The sequence below is a fragment of the Antrostomus carolinensis genome, unplaced genomic scaffold, assembly GCF_000700745.2.
Source record: "Antrostomus carolinensis isolate BGI_N321 unplaced genomic scaffold, ASM70074v2 scaffold10464, whole genome shotgun sequence".
Lineage (NCBI taxonomy): Eukaryota > Metazoa > Chordata > Aves > Caprimulgiformes > Caprimulgidae > Antrostomus > Antrostomus carolinensis.
The window spans coordinates 64,571-84,896 of NW_010308802.1; the positions used below are offsets into that span (position 1 = coordinate 64,571).

General features: G+C 43.6%; 1 protein-coding gene across 2 annotated transcripts in view; it reads left to right on the forward strand.

Moving 5' to 3' along the window:
- LOC104523354 (mothers against decapentaplegic homolog 3) overlaps positions 1-19,145 on the forward strand; it is an 83,709-nt gene extending 64,564 nt beyond the window's left edge. The window contains exons 3-9 of one of the 2 annotated variants that reach the window (XM_010165895.1): positions 774-908; positions 1,609-1,683; positions 3,523-3,573; positions 11,138-11,350; positions 12,839-12,976; positions 14,814-14,958; positions 18,788-19,145. In XM_010165895.1, coding sequence (XP_010164197.1) covers positions 774-908; positions 1,609-1,683; positions 3,523-3,573; positions 11,138-11,350; positions 12,839-12,976; positions 14,814-14,958; positions 18,788-18,911 — 881 coding nt within the window. In that variant the 3' untranslated portion in view covers positions 18,912-19,145. Of the gene's footprint in view, positions 1-773; positions 914-1,608; positions 1,684-3,522; positions 3,574-11,137; positions 11,351-12,838; positions 12,977-14,813; positions 14,959-18,787 lie in introns of both variants that reach the window. The other variant, XM_010165896.1, reaches the window with a different exon arrangement.
- The last annotated feature ends 1,181 nt before the right edge of the window (positions 19,146-20,326 follow it).

The window sequence follows — 20,326 nt, forward strand, 5'->3', positions numbered from 1 at the left end:
GGTTTTAAAACCAAAGCGTTATCTATTATTGATGGTAATCTCTTACTGTACATAGCAGAATAATTTATGAATCTGCACTCAGGGGAGAAATAGCATTTTAAATCGATAAAATCCAGGTTGTGTTGTTGCCAGATCCTAATGCGGCGTTGTGTGCATGTAAACAACTCACACACGTAGGAGATACAAGTATGAACTACAGCAGTGTTCTCTGCATCCCTAGTTGTTGCTATTAAATTAAGGATAAATTTACTGTTAAGTTGAAGTGGATCTAAGAATAGCTCCCAACACAACTGAACTTCCTGTTCTGAAGTCTCCTCCTGCCTCTGAAAGAGACTCATCTGGAACTGCAGATAGTTCTGCTGCGTGTCAGTACAAATCTGCAGAACCAGTCTGGATGTTTATGCTAATCCTACCTTGCTGTTCCATTTCATGTGAAATTTATTCCTTTTGAATCATGTGGTATAACTTTTCTTAAATGGTTTTTCAAGAAGACTGTTTCTTTGCCTTAGAAGTGGCAGACAGACTAGGTGTGTTCAGATAAGCACGTATCCCGGCCCCAGCTGAGATATGTTAAGAACAGCATCTTGAACTGCTGCTGTTATTTCAGAAGCAAGTATCAAATCATGTTCCTTAATTATCAACTTCAGTGTTGCATGTATTTAAGGGTGTTACTCCAAACTGGTTTATCTTCATTTTCTAGGGTTTCAGTCATTTTATTTTAAAGCTGTTAACATTGCTCTTCCTTTTTTTTTTCCTTCTTTCCATTTCTGCAGTGTTACCTCCAGTGCTGGTGCCTCGGCACACAGAGATCCCAGCTGAGTTCCCGCCGTTAGACGATTATAGTCACTCTATTCCAGAGAACACTAACTTCCCAGCAGGTATCGAGCCACAGAGCAACTACATTCCAGGTACTGTATATCTTCCATACAGCAAGAGGAGGGAAAAGGGCCATATTGCACAGTGAATTGTGTCTATATATACCAAGCTGGATGACTGAAAAGTCTTTCTTTCCATCGTTACTATGAAGCTAAGGAAGTGGGAACCTGTACAAAAATAGATGAAAGCTGTAAATGTAGATACACAACAGTACTGTTTATAGTTTTGTTTTGTTTTCTTTAAGCTCACCTCTTCCCTTCAGTAGTACCTACTGGGTTTATTGTGGAATCTAAAGCTGAATGTTCCCTTAACAAGTTTAGAGTTGAATGAAATTCAGACATTTTAATTTGAGCGAAACTCTGTAAATTTCTGATGGAATTGAGCTCTTCTATTTATGTATCTCTCTTACGAGCAATTTACACCTTATTTGCATGGACAAGCTATGCAGCTGCACACCAGGAGAGCAAAAATATGTGGACAGAAAACTGTCTACACGGCTTAAGGTTTTATGGGACTGAAAATCCAGATTTTTTTGTTTCCTCTTCCTCTGTAATTCACAAATATGTTTTGATAATTGTCCTGGTTGTGCCAGCTCCTCTTTTCAGCAGCTTGAGGAAGAAAAGTAATAAAAAGATTTAACTCCCTGTAAATAACAAAGGAAATGCTTTTGGTGTCTAAAATCCAGACTTTGCATCCAGTTGCAATGACACTATGATCATTTTATGCTTCTAGAGACACCTCCTCCAGGCTATTTGAGTGAGGATGGAGAAACTAGTGACCACCAGATGAACCCCAGCATGGATGCAGGTAAGTCATCTTTTGACATTTGCTGCAGCTTTCTAGGTCATATCAGAGACTCTTTTAAAGTTTTTCTTTGGGGCAGTGAAGATCAGGTAGTGGTTTGATGTATTTTTATCCCTGTAGGAGTGCAAATGCAGCCTGACATCTCATGTAAAGCACAGAGCTGCATGTTTTAGAGCTGCTGGTGAAAGGCACAGCGTGTTCCTGTTCTCCCCAACATCCATCCTTAGATACCACTAAGCAGGAGCCTAAAACAGTGGAGACACATCTAAGGATGATAGTTTGTGTTGTATTTGCATCCATGCATCTGTCTGTCCATGCAAAAAATTTTGCACATAGCTGACACTTTTTGGCAGAGGCATTTTTCTGTTCATTTAGTTGTTTACATACTTAAATGTCCAGTTTAACTATATTTGAAGTGACCACTAGGAGATTTGTTTTTCAATGGGTTTATCATTCAGTGAATATATCCCAAAGAAAGTTGAAAGTCTCGAGTTCTCTGTCGTTGCCAAGAAAACAAGTGACCAGGGTGAGAATGAGGAGCCTCAGTGTTCCTGCTAACCTGTATCAACACTTTAAAAGGCAACACGTGGGTCTCATCTTTCTGTGAGTAAGTTTAAGGCATCTTGTTGATCTGAGTGGTGTCACTCCTTATGAGTAAGAACCGCTGAATCAAACTCTGAATTCATAGAACTTTTGCTTAAAAAGCAAAAAAACCCATCCTTCATTAGAAGGGCTGATACTTTACAAGAGGGATATGCAAATACGTAGCACTTGCATAAAGACAGACATACAGAACCTATTTAATGTGAGTACTGCACACAAATCTCTTGGTTTCTGTGCATGTCTTCAGCCACAGAGCATTCGTGGGATTCTAAAAGCGGGATGACTGATTTGCAGTCTTTCACCGCAGTTCTACAGATGGAGGAAGGCAGTGTGGGTTTGTTTGTCTGCATCAAACATAAGCCTATTGACACAATCCATTTTAGTGCAGACAATTATTGGTAGCGTGGTTGACATGTGGATTGTATGTATGGCTTTTTGGAAAGCAGACTTGGAATAGAATTGGCCTGGAAGATGCTATAAATAGCCAGTGTATGTTGACATGCTATATATCTTCCTTTAGATGTCATGGACTTCCCTCTTTGTAGAAAAACAAACTTTAAAGAAACCAGCCCAACTCAATGGGAGAGGAAAAGAAAAAAAGGGGCTGTACCACCTGTCTGCATCCATGTGGCATCCAGAGACTGTGGAAATTGCTCTGGACATCCAAGTGCCAATATTTGAAATATAGGCACAAAATTCATGGACCAACTTGAAATGATCAGGGATAAATTCTGACAGTTGTTTGGTCAGATCTTTATAGCTTGATCCAATACTCTCTTGTCCCAAAACCAGTTAAGATTTCTTGATGTAAAGTGGCATACTTTTTTACTATTAAGAGTATGTTTTGTACCTAGCAATGTAAAATCAATCTCTTTTGTGCCCAGCTAACTGAGTTTGACTGTAGCTGTCATGATTGTACCTGAAGTTTTGGTAACTGCAAGGGAAAGTAAAACAGAGAACTGCATGCTCAGTTTTGAAAATTAATGGGTTAAGCTGAAGTGAATGCATGATGAAGATGTTTAGCAGTATTGCAGATGTACCACGTTGATACCAGTAATAGCATTTGGAAGCTCATGTAAAGAATAATCAACATCAGAGAAGCTGCTGGTGTCACAAAATGAGATTTAAGTGAGAAGTGGGTTATCCCTCCAACAAGCCTGGGCAGCGCCGAAGATTTTTGTGCAAGTGTTTTCCCTTGTGCAGATGCCATAGTGATAATTATAATGTCTTGATTTTCAGGTTCTCCAAACTTATCACCAAACCCTATGTCTCCAGCACACAATAATCTGGGTAAGCATGTGATCTTGAGAACTGTGTGTAATTACAGTCAAGATGATAGTGACATTTTAATTATGATTTTATTTCTTGAGGTTGTGTGCTTTTGATGAGGTTGTGAGCGCTGTTGATGTTCCTTTCCGCTAATCCTCTTTACCCTGATAACAGTGGTTCACAGTAACTCTATATGAAATAAAGAAATCTGAACTTACATCAGAGACTTAAGTGAAAAAACCAAGAAATGTTGGCAGAAAAATACCAGAAAGAATGAGTGAAGGACTGCAGCAAAAATACACTTGTTTTATTACATGAGTTTGCAAGGAATATGTCTGTCTTTTGCTGGTGGTTTTATGTTCTTATATTTTTAAAGGACACAAACTGAGCTTAAATTTTGTCTCCTGGAAAGTTACTTTGTAAATTTGTAGTGCTTGCTGGGCTCTTTAACAACATACCAGAGTAACTTGCATTTTTTAAATATTTATTAACTTGGTATTACATTCATTATAGGACAGATGCTGCTATCATAGAATCACAGACTGTTGTGAGTTCGAAGGGACCTACAAGGATCATAGAGTCCAACTCCTGTCCCTGCACAGGACAAGCCCAACATTCACACCATGTCCCTGAGGGCCTTGGCCAAATGCTGCTGGAATCTTGTCAGGCTTGGTGCCATGAGCACCTCCCTGGGGAGCCTGTTCCAGTGCTCCACCACCCTCTGCCTCAAGAACCTTTTCCTCATGGCCAACCTCACCCTCCCCTGCCACATCTTCCTGCCATGTCCTCTGCTCCTGGCATTCGTTGGTGGCCAGAGAGAAGAGATCAGCGCCTGCCCCTCCTCTTCCCCTTGGGAGGGAGTTACAGACCACAATGAGATCTCTTCTCAGTCTCCTCTTCTCCAGGCTCTCCATGTACTGTGGACAGGGGGCTGAGGTTCAAAGCAACAGATTTGCCTGCACTGCTTCATCAGCTCAGGCAATCATCTGCTTAATTGAAGAGCAGCTAATGCATTACATCCTCACGTCAAGGCAGCTCAGGAGCCAACCACATCCCGAGCAGAGCAAGTGGAGTTACACAGCACAGATAGGCATCACCTTGAGGGTTTGGGTGGCAGTGGCTGGGAACACCTAAGAAAACTATGAGTGCTGGGATGGTGTCAGACCACAGGGTAAGTCTATCTGAGTGGTATCCCTCAAACCACATAGGGATAAAACAGCCCAGAGCCCTCATTTTCCTAAACCACTGGAACAACTGCTGGCCCAGGTGTGTATGTTGTTATAGTGTGAAATAGGGCATGGACTGAGCAGAGCGAAGTGGAGGAGGCTGGTTGGTTGGTGTGTGGTTGGAGAATCCAAATGAATGGAGAGGGGACAGGAATGCTAGTGTATGGAGAGGTGCACATGTCACAGATAACCTTACTTGAGCATCAGAGGTGTTTCTAGGGTCCTGTGCTCAAAGGAGCCTGGAGGACCATTGTAGTGACCAGCCAGTTGATTTTCTTCAAGGAAACTCGAAGTTATGCTACAATCTTGTGTTATCTTTTCCCCCACCTAACTCCATCCTGGGCACGAGGAAGATACTCCAGCCCTAAGTGCTGTCCTAGGCCACTGATGTCACCGATTCATTCCATCACCTGTAGACAGTAAATAGGAGGAAAGCTGAAGGAGAAGGAACAGCAGTTGAATAGGACCTTTACCTTTGAGATACTATTAGAGGTTTTATGGCTATCTCTGAACCTCTGTTATCTTCTCAAATGGCTCTGCCCTTTATTTTCATACCTGCAGACATAAAAGGTCTGATCTGCATCAGTTTGAGCTCTTACTCTTTTTGAAATTGCTCTCAACGGTCTGTCATAAAAAGCACTCAGGGCTCTGGCGAGCTGCAGGATCAGTTCTCTAAATGTTCATTAAGCTAGCAGACAGAGGCCGCTTGAGATTACTCTTGAATAACCATAGCTGTAAAGTTTACATATGCTTTTAATCCTGGCACAGGGTACTTTGACACTGCTCCAAAATTTGTTAGTCATTGGCTGACTTGTGGATATCTTGGGGCTGTTGAAGGGGGGATTTATTTTATCTTCTTTTTTTTTTTCTCTTTTTTTTTTTATTAAAAGCATGGAGTACATTGCCACAGTCCCACTAAATTTTTACTTGCTTTAACTGTTAAAGTCTAAGAAGAGAATACATGGCAGATTTATTTTTATTTCCTTTTTTCTTTTTCTTTGAATCCATTATGCTCCAGTGTCCTGTCTAAGAGTTAATGAGAAATTCTAACTTTTTTTTTCCCCCCAACCTAAAAATAAAAAAGCTAATTACATGCAACAAAACCAACCTGGCAAGTTGACTGTGGCATTTGCCTTACAAAGGGAAGAAAGGAGTTTCTACGAAAGAGGCCCCAGTGCATATCCTTTCTAAGGAGGACACTGGTTATTAACACATGCTGCTCAGCTGATGGGTCTGTCAGATGTTTAATGTACTGTCTGGTGACAAAAACTAAGTAGGAGCAGGTGAAGCTGGTTAACCACAAGGAATCTCTTTGTAGTCTAAGGAGCAGGCATCAGAAAAGCATTTTCACTTACCAACATGAAAAAGATAACTTTAAGTTTTGCAAACCAAATATTTATTGCTCTTAGGCAAGAGCTTCCACAAATGAAGAACTTCTTGTCTCTTTTAAAAATGTTCTTGTAAATTTTTGCCTCTGAGGAAGCTGCAAAATAAGAAATGAAATGGCACGTAGCTGAGCAACTCCTAAAACTCTCAAATGACAAAATGATCATCTGTAGCTTGTAGATGATGTATCTAAAGAAAACACAAGCAGCCCATCAGACCTTCAGCCTGATGGTCTGTGCAGCCCAGACAGGGGTTGCACAGGCAGTGAGAGCAGATCTTTTTCTCCACTTTGCAGGTTCTCTCTCCAGTCAGACAGAAGGTAGTTGGTGGCTGCTGACCAGCAGTGCTCCTGCTTTTGCTGTGCTATAGAATTCTGTGGATAAGTAGAACCCTCCAGTGTCTAGGGCTGTACTTAGATCTGCAGAAGTTTAATGAGGTTTTCTCTGCGTGTTTGTTTAGAAAATTGAATAGAAATTTAAAAAACACAACAGTGTGCAATGAAGAAAATCAGCAGCAAGCTCTCAGCATCAGAGTGCAGCGGGGTTTTGCAGTTTTGCCATTAGGAAAATAATGTATTGATGTCCCTTTATTTCAGCAGAACTACCTGAAGCTTTTAAGACAGTTTACTTTGTGCAAGCTGAACTTTGGACTTAAATCCCATGGCCATATTCCAGAGCAATAAAGCAAAATTAACAGACAAAAGCAATAAACTAGCATGAGGCAAACCAACTAGGATGAGAGAAGTTAGGTTTGTTTGAAGTGCAATGGGTGTATTTCAGCATAAAGCTGTAAGACTGTAATATGGGGCTGAAGGAACTTAGGGAGTTTCATCTTTCCAATCCCTTACATCTGTGATTCACAGGCACTAAAGTGTTGCAAGGTAATGTATTGGGGAAATTTTCTTTATTATTTTTTTTTCCTTTCAGCTTGTGTGTTGGATTTTGGTAGCATTTTATTTTTGGTCCAGACTTCCAGTTGTCAAATTTTCAGTTGTCAAATGTAAGCTTCAAATGGAAGTTACAGCTATCCAATGATCTCTTCTGTATTACTGAAATGGGAACTGGAGAAAATAGAGCAAACAACCAAAATGAAAGGAGAGTTGCCAGCATTATGTGGACGTTCAGAATGAAGTCAGGGAGTTTACGCTGGCCGAGGGCCAGCCCTGAGGTTGCATGTGGATTGTTATTTTGGAGTGAGGCAGTCCCTTGGTGTACAGGAAATCCATTGTGAGTGTTTGCTCCGCAAAAGACTTGACGCAAAAGCTGTGAGTGAAATAAGCACAGACCCTATGGTCAAATCCATCCGGAACACAAGCTGCTGTTCCTCTCTTGTGTTGAAACACTCTTTCCCAAAGCAGTGAGCAGACAGCCCTTCTCAAAGCACAGAGGGGAAGGGACTGTGCACGCCTATTTATCTTTTAAGTTCCGAGGAGGGAGTTAGAATTAATGTGGCTGCAGCTCATACAGTTGGGTAACGTATATCAGTAACTTCTGACATACGTTGTATGTCAACCACATTAACTGACACTGGGATAACAACCACTCTTACACTTCGAGCACACGTTGTAGAGTGTGCAGAGCAGCCAGCAGATTTTATTTGTTCCTCTGCAGCTGAACAGATAGTACTTTCATCTTGTAGGGAAGTGCAATATGGGTAGCATTCCAATACTCAGTGGATACTTGTGAAAGCAAAGCTGTAGTAAGTAAAGGTTGAAATTGAATGGAGATGATTCAGGCAGGATTTGCTTGGGTTTAATGCATCACGTTTTGGTTGATTGTGTACCCCCTCAGGATTCTTCAACTTTAGCAGAGCTACATTCTCTTACTTCTCCCCAAACAGTAAATCCATAAATTGACAATGAATATTCAGGACAGCTCTAACACAAGAGGTAACTTGCCCATCCCATGATGGCTTAAGCTGAAGTTTAAGACCACAAATCACAGGAGAAAGCAGCATTGTTAAAAGCTGGGTTGCATTTTTTTTTTAGAGACAAGTTTTTCTTCAAAATAGGACTTGTTGGTTTGTGTCTTTCCTCAAGTTGCAAATAAGCTGGAAATAAAATTTCCGTACATCCTTCAGCGGGGAATCCACAGTTCCCTTGAGTTGCAACCAAGCGGAGGTGGTTTCTGAAGGAAAAGACCACGAAACCATAGCAAGCAATCCAAGCTTTGGTGTTTTTAGAACTTGAATAGTACCAATCTGAGGACATTACTTAAGGATCAACTAAAGTTTATTTGATTTTTCTGGAGCTGAGCAGCCTTTCAATTAGAAAGGCACTTGCTGTGGAACAAGAGCACAGTGGTGTGGAACACAATCTGTTTTCTGAAGTGGGTTGGACACACCTGAAGAGACCGATCAGTGCTGGTATTTGCTGAGCCTCTATACAAATTGCACTGGAGTCACATGAAGCCCATGGGTACAGATGGCTGCTGCAAACCACAACTGCTAATTGATGCCATGAGGGTGGTATTGCAGATATGTGATGTGGCACTTTCCAGTGGGACAACCAAATATGTCACACCAGAGAAAAAGGCGGGGACAGTAAACTTGAGTGAGTCCTGAATGTCAGAAGAGTCATAGAATGGTTTTGGTTGGAAAAGACCTTGAAGATCATAGAATCATAGAATGGTTTGGGTTGGAAGGGACCTTAAAGCTCATCCAGTTCCAACCCCCCTGCCATCAGCAGGGACACCTTCCACTAGACCAGGTTGCTCAAAGCCTCATCCAGCCTGACCTTCAACACTTCCAGGGAGGGGGCATCCACAGCTTCTCTGATCAACCTGTTCCAGTGTCTGACCACCCTCACAGTGAAGAACTTCTTCCTAATATCTCATCTAAACCTCCCCTCTTTCAGCTTAAACCCATTTCCCCTTGTTTTGTCATTAACTGCCCTTATGAAAAGTCCTTCCCCAGCTTTCTTGTAGGCCCCCTTCAGGTATTGGAAGCTGCTATAAGATCTCCCCGGAGCCTTCTCTTCTCCAGGCTGAACAGCCCCAACTCTCTCAGCCTGTCCTCACAGCAGAGCTGCTCCAGCCCTCGCATCATCCTGGTGGCCTCCTCTGGACTTGTTCTAGCTGCTCCAGGTCTCTCTTGTGATGGGCGCTCCAGAACTGGACGCAGTATTCCAGGTGGGGCCTTACAAGATCATCAAGTCCAACTGTAAACCTAACACTGCCGAGTCCACCTCTAACCCATAATCTGTGTGTGTCAGGAGAGGGGCTTGCTTTAAGCTCCAAAAGTAGTTTAAAATCTGAAGAAATGGCAAGTATGCTTACCAGATCTCTTCAAGTGGTGTAGCAACCTCTGTTCTGTTGAGCTGCCTTCTGTTAGCTTTCGCTTTGAGCATTGTGTCCTTTTCCCTAAGAGGAAGATAACGCTTTCTCTTTTGTGGGTGTAATGTGTGGAGGAGGGCAGGAACATCAAGCTTTGCTTGTGATGGAGCAGTTTTCTTTCAGATGATATAATTAAGGAAAGACAGAGATTGTGAAAGAAGCCGGGAATGGGTATAAGCTCCAAAATTCAAGGACTTTGAAGGTCTGCTAAGGATTACAGAGTTCCCCAGATACACTTTTATTCAATTCCTTATTTGCTGTCAGCAAAGCTAGTAACAAAGCAGAAACCAAAGGGTTTTTTTCTGATTATTAGCTACTTTGGGAATTCATACACCACAGTAATGGAGAGGAAACCGCACATCTTTTGGCTGCTTCAATCTGTTTCTAAATGTTACCTCAGGTACCAGATGAGAAATGATTCTCAAACCTCTGTAGGGACACTCTCTTCAGTGTGAGAGGAAGCTGGGATGGTAAAAACCTGTCTTTGATTTTTTTTGTAGCTGATCTCTTAAGCCCCAGATTTGCCTAAGCCTTGCAGGAGCAACAGATGGGAAAGCCTATGGAAAAAGCTGGATTTTGCTGCTTGATGTTAACTCTTTGGCCAGATGGGAAGTTGCTCTGTTCTGCTTTTAAGTGCCATTTGAATGGGGATGAAGTCATAAACTGGGGAGGACTGGGGGGAATTCTTGTCTTGCTTTTATTTCTTGCGCTGAATGTGGGGAATAGAGCACTTATCAATTAGCTTAGTCTGCTTTCCACTTCCTCTGCTCAGCAGATTCTTGGCTTACAGCAGGACTGGGCACCATCTAGTGCAGTATTTCCAAGAATATTTGACTTGAGCCTTCCTCTGCTGAGATCTCATTGGCTTCAGTGGGAGCAGTTAAATCATTTGATACCATTTAAATGTCACACCTTTCATGGGTATGAAGTATTGTCTTCCTGAGACTGCCTCAGCCTCGGTCTGCTCATGAACTTCAGTCCTTCCACAGCCTGAGTCAAACTGGAGAGATGTGTCATCATCGATTGGGGAAATGGATTTTCTTTTGATAAATTAAGATCAAGTGCATTGGAAGAAAGTAGCTGATTTTTAAATCGCTTTGATGCCGGTATTACGTACAATTTGATGCGTATTGCAGACAACTCTCCTGGTTTCATCAGGGCCAGAAATATGATAAGAGAGTCAGTAAGAATGAAAGTTGGGTTTGCGGACTACTTGGTGTAAGTGCACAGCATCAGAGTTGCAGAGACCTGTGTCACTGCAAGCAGGTTTGTGATCTGCTCTTCCTAAGTTTTTCAGATTCTTCCTTTTCACTTTTTAGGGTCCTGGCTACCTAAAAGTGATCCTCAGCTAAGTTTAATCTTTTTACATTTTCTCCAGGTCTGAAGATAGTTAAGTGAAATCCCATTTGCTAAGTGACTAATATCTTTGACTCTTCGTGATAGTTCCACGTGCCAAAAGCTTCAGGGCTGATGTAACTTTCTAGCTGCGGTCCATTAAAATCTGTCACGTAATTAAAGTTTGGTGGTTAAAGGGAGCCCAAGGAATGAAGCAGAACAATATTTCAAAACAGTCACTTTTTTTTTCACCTCCCCTTCCCCTCCTGATGGCCTGTGATTCATTTTGCTCCTTATTTTGTGCAGATCTGCAGCCTGTTACCTACTGCGAGCCAGCTTTCTGGTGCTCGATATCCTACTATGAACTCAACCAGCGAGTGGGAGAGACTTTCCACGCCTCTCAGCCCTCTATGACCGTGGATGGTTTCACTGACCCATCAAATTCTGAACGCTTCTGCCTTGGTTTACTGTCTAACGTGAACAGAAACGCGGCAGTGGAACTCACAAGACGACACATCGGTAATTTCTATTTCCTTGGTTTAGTCAGTGTCTTTCAAGGTGGAAGGTGGAGACCTGCATGGAAAGCTTTTTATTTAGCTAATCAGCATGCAGCTTGGTCTAAATGGTATTGTTTTCATAAAAGTATAATAAAGCAATGCACTGAGGAACACTAAAATTTCTGCATGTAATAGAGACAGAATTTAAACTTTTACATGCACTCTTCTGTATTTGGATGGATGTTAGTGATAAACGTGTGTATTCCTCCCTCCTGCACTGGTTTATTTTCTAACTGACTGATCTTTTATAAATGGAAACTTTGATTTTCATCTCAATTTCTGTTTTTCCTGCTTACACTGCAAGGTAACATTCAGTTTTGTTTTCAGTTAAACTTGAGCTAAATAGAATATCCCAGATTTATAGAATTTTAATAAAAGGCAAAATTGCTTGTGTTTTGCTGTGTTTTCTGTTGACTTCTGTCAAAAATGAACCTGATTTTGTCCTGATTTTCACAGAATCACAGAATGTTGGGGATTGGAAGGGACCTCAAAAGATCATCCAGTCCAATCCCCCTGCCAAAGCAGGAACCTAAATGAGATCACACAGGAAGGCGTCCAGACGGGTCTTGAATGTCTCCAGAGAAGGAGACTCCATAACCTCCCTGGGCAGCCTGTCCCAGGGCTCTGTCACCCTCACCGTAAAGATTTTGCTCCCCTTTATGTCCTTTCCTGAGCATTTAGCTTTTATACAGGAGGATCTTTCCTTACTTGTTTCTAACATGATTTCTAGCACCAAAAAAAACCCCAACCTCAAAAAACCCACCAAGATTCAGAACTCAGTCTTTAAATTCAGCATTCTCCTTATGTTCTATGGAAGAATGAATGTAAGATATCCAAATAGGAATGTGAGACCACAGCAAATGTTTATTTGAACAACAAAGATGGTATTCCTGAAATTTGTTTCTTTATTAACTGAGATTTCAATAATTTGTGTAAACTCCTAAGGGGAATGAATGTATGTTTGTCCTTGTATACAATGTCATCTCAAGCAAAAGGCAATGATTTGAAAACATTGTAAAATTTAACGCCAAATCACTAAGAAAATAAACAAACAGTTGTATCCAGCTGTGGTGACTTAGAGAAAAGGTTGAAAACTCTATGTTAACTGATAGAACATTCATCTGGAAACTATCAGAGATGTATGTTTGGAGTAAGCAGGCTGTGAGGTGGTAAGTTTATGCCATCCAGGCTGTGATTGACAGTGGGGCTGGAGAGTGCAATTCTGACTTCAGAAATTGTTCCTCCTGCCTTCCTCAGCTGAACTCGCTCACAGAGCAAATTTATTGCTCCCTAATGGGAGTCCCCAGTGGGCCAAAAGAGGTGCTTTGCATTTTCCATCATTCATACTTTTTGAGAGCCAACACACAGGTTGTCTACATCTCGACCAGCTCTTCTTGTAGCTTTTGCAGATGAATGTTCTAAGCTAAAATCTGTGCTGTGTGTTTCCTAGGAAGAGGAGTAAGACTCTACTACATTGGCGGCGAGGTGTTTGCCGAGTGCCTTAGTGACAGTGCCATTTTTGTCCAGTCTCCCAACTGCAACCAACGCTACGGCTGGCACCCAGCAACAGTTTGCAAGATTCCACCAGGTAAGGAAGTATCCTTCCTTCTCTGTGATCCTACATGGGCTTCACCTTCTGCAAACAGGGACTTGCTATGGAGAGCAAGCTCTTTGTCAAGGTAGGCATGGATTTGCTTACCTCTGGTCTTGAGTATGAGCAGAAACTTATACCCTATGGTAAGGAACTCAGCAACTCAAGCAGGACATTTTTTAGAGCAGAAAGGATAAAGGAGGCTACTGGGTATGCTCCAACAATTGTTTGCACTCTGTTCATACAAGTAAGAAGAAACAGGACTTCAGGATCTAAGGAGAACTAAGAGGAGAACTTGCCACTTGTTCATGCAGCATTTTATCAGTCCATGATTGTATTGTAACTATCTGATAGTCATAGAATCATAGAATCATAGAATGGTTTGGGTTGGAGGGGACCTTAAAGCTCATCCAGTTCCAACCCCCCTGCCAGCAGCAGGGACACCTTCCACTAGACCAGGTTGCTCAAAGCCTCATCCAGCCTGGCCTTCAACACTTCCAGGGAGGAGCAGCCACAGCTTCTCTGGGCAACCTGTTCCAGTGTCTGACCACCCTCACAGTGAAGAACTTCTTCCTAATATCTAATCTAAACCTCCCCTCTTTCAGCTTAAACCCGTTTCCCCTTGTTTTGTCATTAACTGCCCTTATGAAAAGTCCCTCCCCAGCTTTCTTGTAGGCCCATCAAGTTTATAATTTTGTCTGTACCTTCAACTGAAAGAATATAACCTAAGACATTTTCCATAATTTAGATTTACCCGTAATAGATTTAAATTGTTACTTTTTTGTTGTTCTGTCGTAAAACTTTCTCCTCCCTTGGTGAATTAGGTTTATTCTAATTAGTTCTATTCCAGGGAAATTGTGTTTGCAGGCACCTTGTTCTGGCAACAGCAAACACATATCTGAAGTGTGCTGAAAGATTCCAAGATAATTTATTGCATCTGTCTAGGAAGAAAATACTTTTTTATTAGATACATGCAAAAGAGCTAGGATGAGAGGATGCCATTGGAAAGGGAATTTAGCTATTTAGCTAGGCTTACAAAAGCTGATTTTTTTTTTACAGTTAAAAGTATGGATATATTTCAGAAACAAACTGTTCAGAAATATTTGAATAAAAATTGTCTTTCTTTGAGATCCATGCGCTGCATGCTCTGGCCCATCTCAATGAATTTCCTTTCTCAGATGCTTAGGAAGCAGCTGCCAGTGTTGCAAACATGACTTAATTCTCCAGCCACATCACAAGAGTCCACCCCGGCTGGAGTCATCATCTGAAGGCATAAACAACCCACATTTCCTCTGTAGATTTATCTAAGGCACATTTTTGGAACTCCAGCTCTCCCTGCTTTTGCCACAGTCTTTGGCCGCCTTCTCAGACTCATCTACAAATCTTCACTGGGTTTGAAGCAGTTTCTTCATTCCCTTGTTGATAAGGGCAAGTCATTCCCACTCCTCCCAGACACACTCATGGACAGACCTGTTCCCACCCAGTCCTGAAGTCTGAACAGCTTGACAGTCTGATCCTCATCAAGGTTTTTCTTTCCTTGCCATAGCTCTTCCTCTGTGCTTAGCCTGGCCCTGATGCTCTCACCCTTCTTATTTCCCCCCCCCCTTAGACTGACGCAGCTTCCCTTCAAACTCTCAGCAAGATACCTGGCTCATGGGCTGGGCTTTTTTATGGTCACAAAAATGGGTCCTTTTCTGAAATGTTGTGTTTAAACAATCTGTGTGTGGTATCACGTGGTCTGAGGACATGGGAAAGTGGCACTGTTTCTTTCCGTCCTCAGAAAGAAATGGAGTTAAGTTAATGCCTTGTTCTTCTCGTCTTCTTTTTCTCACAGGATGTAACTTGAAGATTTTTAACAACCAGGAATTCGCCGCTCTCTTGGCTCAGTCTGTAAATCAGGGCTTCGAAGCTGTCTATCAGCTGACCAGAATGTGCACGATTCGCATGAGCTTCGTCAAGGGATGGGGAGCAGAATACAGGTCAGACCTTTGGAATGAAACTTTGCCTTATGCTCCTGCTTGCCATGGCCACTCCTGCATTTCCCATCCTGGGATAGTGTTCTGCAAAGCCGCTTTACTTGGCTTTTAAGGTGGGGGGAATTAGCACAGTATCTCTTCAGTCAAGCAGACAGGTTGTAGTTGAGGATGTGTTGGTCTCGTCCCGCTTTTCCCATCCTATTTGTGTACAACATCATGGGATGTACCTGGTAGACCAGGTGTATTTGGTCACAGCATTATACAAACCAAGAGCTTTACCTGAAGCACAGCAGATAAATCCAGATGGCCTGTGTAGGAACAATGACATTTTTTTCCTTAAAATGTAATATATATTTGATAGTTTGAGTATCTTACGACTACACAGTTACCAGGACAGGATCAGTGTGAGTGCTTCCTAATTAATAGATGGGGGTTGGGTTTGATGCTTGTTTTCTTAGGGACTAATGAGATTAAAATAAAAGCAGATTGGCTTGAAAATTTCTATTTGGAAGAATTGTTCGAGTTGCTGCAAAATGATAGTTAAATCTCCTCATCCTTTCCTTAGGGCTTATCATCGGGCAGTTGCTTTAATGTGACCAGAGGCAGTGGGAGAATCAGGGTTACTGATTTCCCCAGTGAATATTGAAGATAAAAAGGGAGATGGAGCAGGGTCTGGTGTTTGGAATCAACAATAAGGTTATTCTGACAGTGCAGGGACAGTGGAGACAGCGTGAGGGACAGAGTACTCCATAGCTTGGAGTCATTCTGCTGCGTTACCAGGCAAACATCCCCCAGTAGTGAAGGGGGTGAAATCAGTGTTTACTAGTACAAGTAGTACAACTCCTGGAGTGTGTCCAGCAAAGGGCGACTCAGATGATGAAAGGACTGGAGCATCTTTCATTTGAGGAAAGGCTGAGGGAGCTGGGCCTGTTCAGCCTGGAGAAAAGACAACTCAGAGGGGATCTGATTAATGTTTCTCAATATCTAAAGGGAGAGTGTCTAGAGGATGGGGCCAGACTCTTCTCACTGGCACCCAACAACAGGGCGAGAGCCAACGGGCATAAACTGCAGCACAGGAAGTTCCACCTGAACATGAGGAAGAACTTCTGTACTGTGAGGGTGACTGAGCACTGGGACAGGCTGCCCAGAGAGGTTGTGGAGTCTCCATCTCTAGAGATGTTAAAAAACTGTCTGGACAAAATCCTGGTTCATGTGCTCTAGGAGTCCCTTCAGAGGGACCTTCCAACCTCAACCATTCTGCGAAGTAAGGGAGATGAAATTCATTGGAAAATGAATGTCGTTTTATGAGAGAGAAAGCTGGCAAGGATTTCAGCCAAATGTGATTTTGCAATACTGACCTGACTGTGGACCCTTTAAATCTGTGGCCTTATTTGAAAATCTGGGGGCAGCCGCTGCCTCCCGGAGCAGCCGGGCTGTCTGCTGATGCTCCCCTCACCCAGCTGCCTGCAGCAGACAGGGGCGATGCCACAGCATCAGCTGGAGCCTGGGCCCTGCACGTTACTCTCCCACTTTCTTCATTTCTCCAGATGTTTGGAGTCCATTTTGTTTTGAAATTGTCCTGCACCCGGGCCAGAGCATTTCAACCCTGGCTCGCAGCCACGGCTCGTAATGAAATCCAGATCAGCGTGACTTACGGAAAGTCAACTATCTCATTAGAGTGTTGTAGTCAGTGAAACCCCACGCTCGCGCTGACCGCGCCGGGGCTGCTCTCTTGCTCCTTCATTTCCTTGCCACAAAATACTCCATCTGATTGCCTTTGTCAGGGCACGTTTATTTATTGAACTGATTCATATATGAAAACGTTACTGTGGGAGCTGCATCCAGAACTCTGTTCCACTCATTTCTGGTTCAGCTCCTCAGCTTTTTTGAGCAGTTTTAACAGGTGGGGTGTTTAGTGCTCTTGTGTGCCAGGAATTTGGTGAAGGGAAGGAGGGAGAAGCCAATTGCATGAGCAGCCTGTGATACAGAGGTTCTCCCTCTGTCCAGCGAGAGCCTGATGGAGCAAGCTGAAGGCACAGAGAGCTTTGAGGGTTTGCCTTTCCGAAAGGCTGGAGCCAATGTGTTGGTCGTCTAGGTGGGAAGGCAGGATGAAGTTTGCTGTGAGAGATTTGCAGGCTTTTTTACCCCAAAGGTAGCAGGTTTTGGTGCAGTGCTGCTGGGACAGTTGTTGGACTGCTCAGCATGAGCCTGGTTTCAGGCAGCAAAGGGGAATGCTCTGTGTTAAGACAGACTTAATGTTTTTCTGGGACCTGAGAGGTTTGTTTGCTTCAGTGATCCTGACAGATTGAGAGGTGCTGTGCTCTCCCTGTCCTCCAGTCCTCCTGGCCAAACAGCTCACCAGAGGCCCCTTAACGCAGAACACTTGCCATGAAGTCCCTGCAGAGGACAAGCCCTGCCCACACGCCCACTCCTGGGGCATCGCCTGCCCGCCAGCTCCAGCCAGCCCAGTCTTGAGCTGGAATGGGAATGGGTGGGGTGCCTTCGGGACCTGCTTCCATTTTCAGCTCAAAGGATGAGAGATACAGATTCATCAACAGAACGGTTACAGCCCTTGGCCAAAGCCTCCTAGAGATGTTCCCGCTGCTCCACCCAGCCCTCATGGAGCAGGGGTGGCAGTGGGAGCACAGGACAGCCCCACGGAGCAGAGGGACTGTCCCCTCAGGGAATGGTCCCCTTTTCAGCAGCAGTTTCTCCCTGGGCCATGCAGACTTCAGCTTCTCCCTCCCACAAACAGATTCCAAGGCCAGCTTCTGTGGGGAATGAGGGTGTAAACCAAGGCTGTTTCCAGGCTATTCCTCTCCCTCTGTAATCCTCCTCCTCCTCCACAGCAGCTGTCCCTGCCTCTCTGCCTGGAACAAGACTGAGCATCCCTCTGCAGAGGAGGGGGAGCCCCTTGCCCTCTGCCTTCACCTCCTTTCCCTTCCTTTCCTCCCCATCTCTTCCTGCTTTACCATGGGAGACACTCCATGGGGTCTGGGCTCAGGGAGAAGAACGGAGAAGCAGACGGGAGAGGGAGAAGGTGCTTTGTGGCAGGAGAGAGTAAAAGCACCCAGCAAGGCATCCCCCTCTGCTTTCAGGCCACAGCCCCCAACTCTTGAGGGATTTTAAACCACATGTTTTAATACCATGTTTCTGTTTATTTGGTAGGTTTTGCAACTTTTTACACTCTGCAGCATTTCTGTTTCTTTTGAGGCAGCTGATCAAATGTCCATCTGGTGAAGTGTGTCCCCCCCCTGCCCCGTACGCAGCATGTGCAGTGCAGGGTCGTGTGAAAGGAGGAGGGAGTCTGGTGATCTTTCTCCATCACTTCCATGTTCTGCTAAAACATAAAGATATAGTGAAAAAAAGAATAAAAATCCTGGTTTTATTCATGGAGAAATGTAACAGATTTGGTAAACTGCTTAGGTTGCTGTCTGAGTAGGAGAGGCCAGGTCTGCAAAATAAAACTGAAGAATTTTGCTTAGATAAACACCTTCCTTTCCCTTCAGGGAATCAGATGCTGCCTGTTTTCAGGAATTCTGAGTAATAAATAGGTTCTATAGCAAGTTGCTCCTTTGGGATTGTAAGAAATATAAAGAGAAAAGGTAAGTTTTTTTTAAAAGAAGTTGGCAGCATCAGCCAAAAGCGTGTCAGAGAGGAGAGAGAGACATTCCTTTGGCCCCACATGCAAGGCTGCTGTCTAAGCAGGAAAGAATGCTCAGTAGCTGTAAAACCTTTTCACATTTGTAAAGTTTGGTAAGTCACATTTATGTTCTTTTTTTTTTCTCCTTCTCTCCTCCCTTCCACCCCCCCAACTTCTTCTTTCTTGTAGGCGTCAGACTGTGACCAGTACTCCCTGCTGGATTGAACTGCATCTTAATGGTCCTCTGCAGTGGTTAGACAAAGTCCTCACACAAATGGGCTCCCCGAGTATTCGTTGTTCCAGCGTCTCCTAAGGAAACATCTTCTAGGGAGGGAGGGTGGGTGGGGGGAACAAAGACTCTGGAAAATGGAATTGGCTTAACCCCTTAACAAAATGCATGGTAAACAAATTCCTGGTTATTGAAGTGATGAGGAAAAAAATCTGCTTTAAAAAAAAAATTATAAGGTGGGGGTTTCTTTGATTTTTGGGGTTTTTTGGGGGTTTTTTTTTAAACTAAATGCCCATTTAAGCCACTTCCACTGAAACTGTTAGCACTTTGGTTACAATGCCATGGGCCATTGCAGATAGAATTTGAAGCTGAAGTTTATCATGATAAAAAAAACCCAAACCAGCTGGACTTTGAGGAGAGAGAAGCCTGTGCTCTGCCTCCAGCAGCGTGTGCCTGTCTGGCCGCTCGCTCCGCGCTCTTGTGAGCACGCAGGAGCCGCTGCCGGCTCGGAGGAGACTTTCCATTTGCCTCACACAACGCCAGGCTCGTGCCATGCAGCACCTCTGACAAGCCAGGTACCGTGGGACTTTGGGATGACTCTTCCTGTCTCCATCCACCTGATCCACACCTGTCCTCCCTGGGATGACAGCAGCAGGGGGAAGAGGAAGCATTTAAAGCACGTACAAGAACTAATTCCCCCAGGAATGTTCCCAACAGGAAAGAATTTCCCACGCTGGACTGCAGACGAGGAGGCAGAGCCTTGCTTCGTGCCTGAGGGCTGCAGTTCTGATGGGCTCAGACTGGATTGACGTGAAGCAAAAGGTCAAACTTCAGGCTCCTTCTGCAGCGACTTTGGATTTGAGCTGCTCCCAGACAGACATTTGTCCCGTGGGGAGCTCTGCCTGGAGGAGTGAAGCCTTCGTTACCGTGATCGTGCCGTCTGTTTGCATTAATTACACAAAGTTTGGGTTCTGTTTTCTCAGTATGTTGAACAGTATCTGCCACTTCAGAAGGTCTTGGGGCCTTCAGTGAATTCAGTGTCCAGATCTGCTCGAGGGAGGGAAGCGAACAGGCCCTCGCTGCCGTTTCCAGCCTATGCGATTCCATAGGTGATCCCGTGCTGTCCCACGTGACTGCGCGTGAACCAGGACATCTCAGACACAAACCCCCTCTGTTTCAAACTTACTTCAGCTGATTAAAATGCTCTGAGATGTGGTTTTTGCCTGGAGAAATTGGGAGAGTGTGTATTTACTTGTATTATAAAATGTTCATTTTAAACAGACATGCTCCAGACTGTTTAATATTATTATTTTTTTTTCCCTGCAGCAACTGTCATGGCAAACAACTTCCACAACTGGAAAAAAAAACAAACAACCCCTTAGCACTTGTTTTTATGGTTCAAATGTGCCAAATAAGTCTCGTAACTTTGTCAGTGCTGTCCAATTATCTGTTTCTTTGTATCTGCCTTGAATATCGTGTGCATTTGTGCCAAAATATTA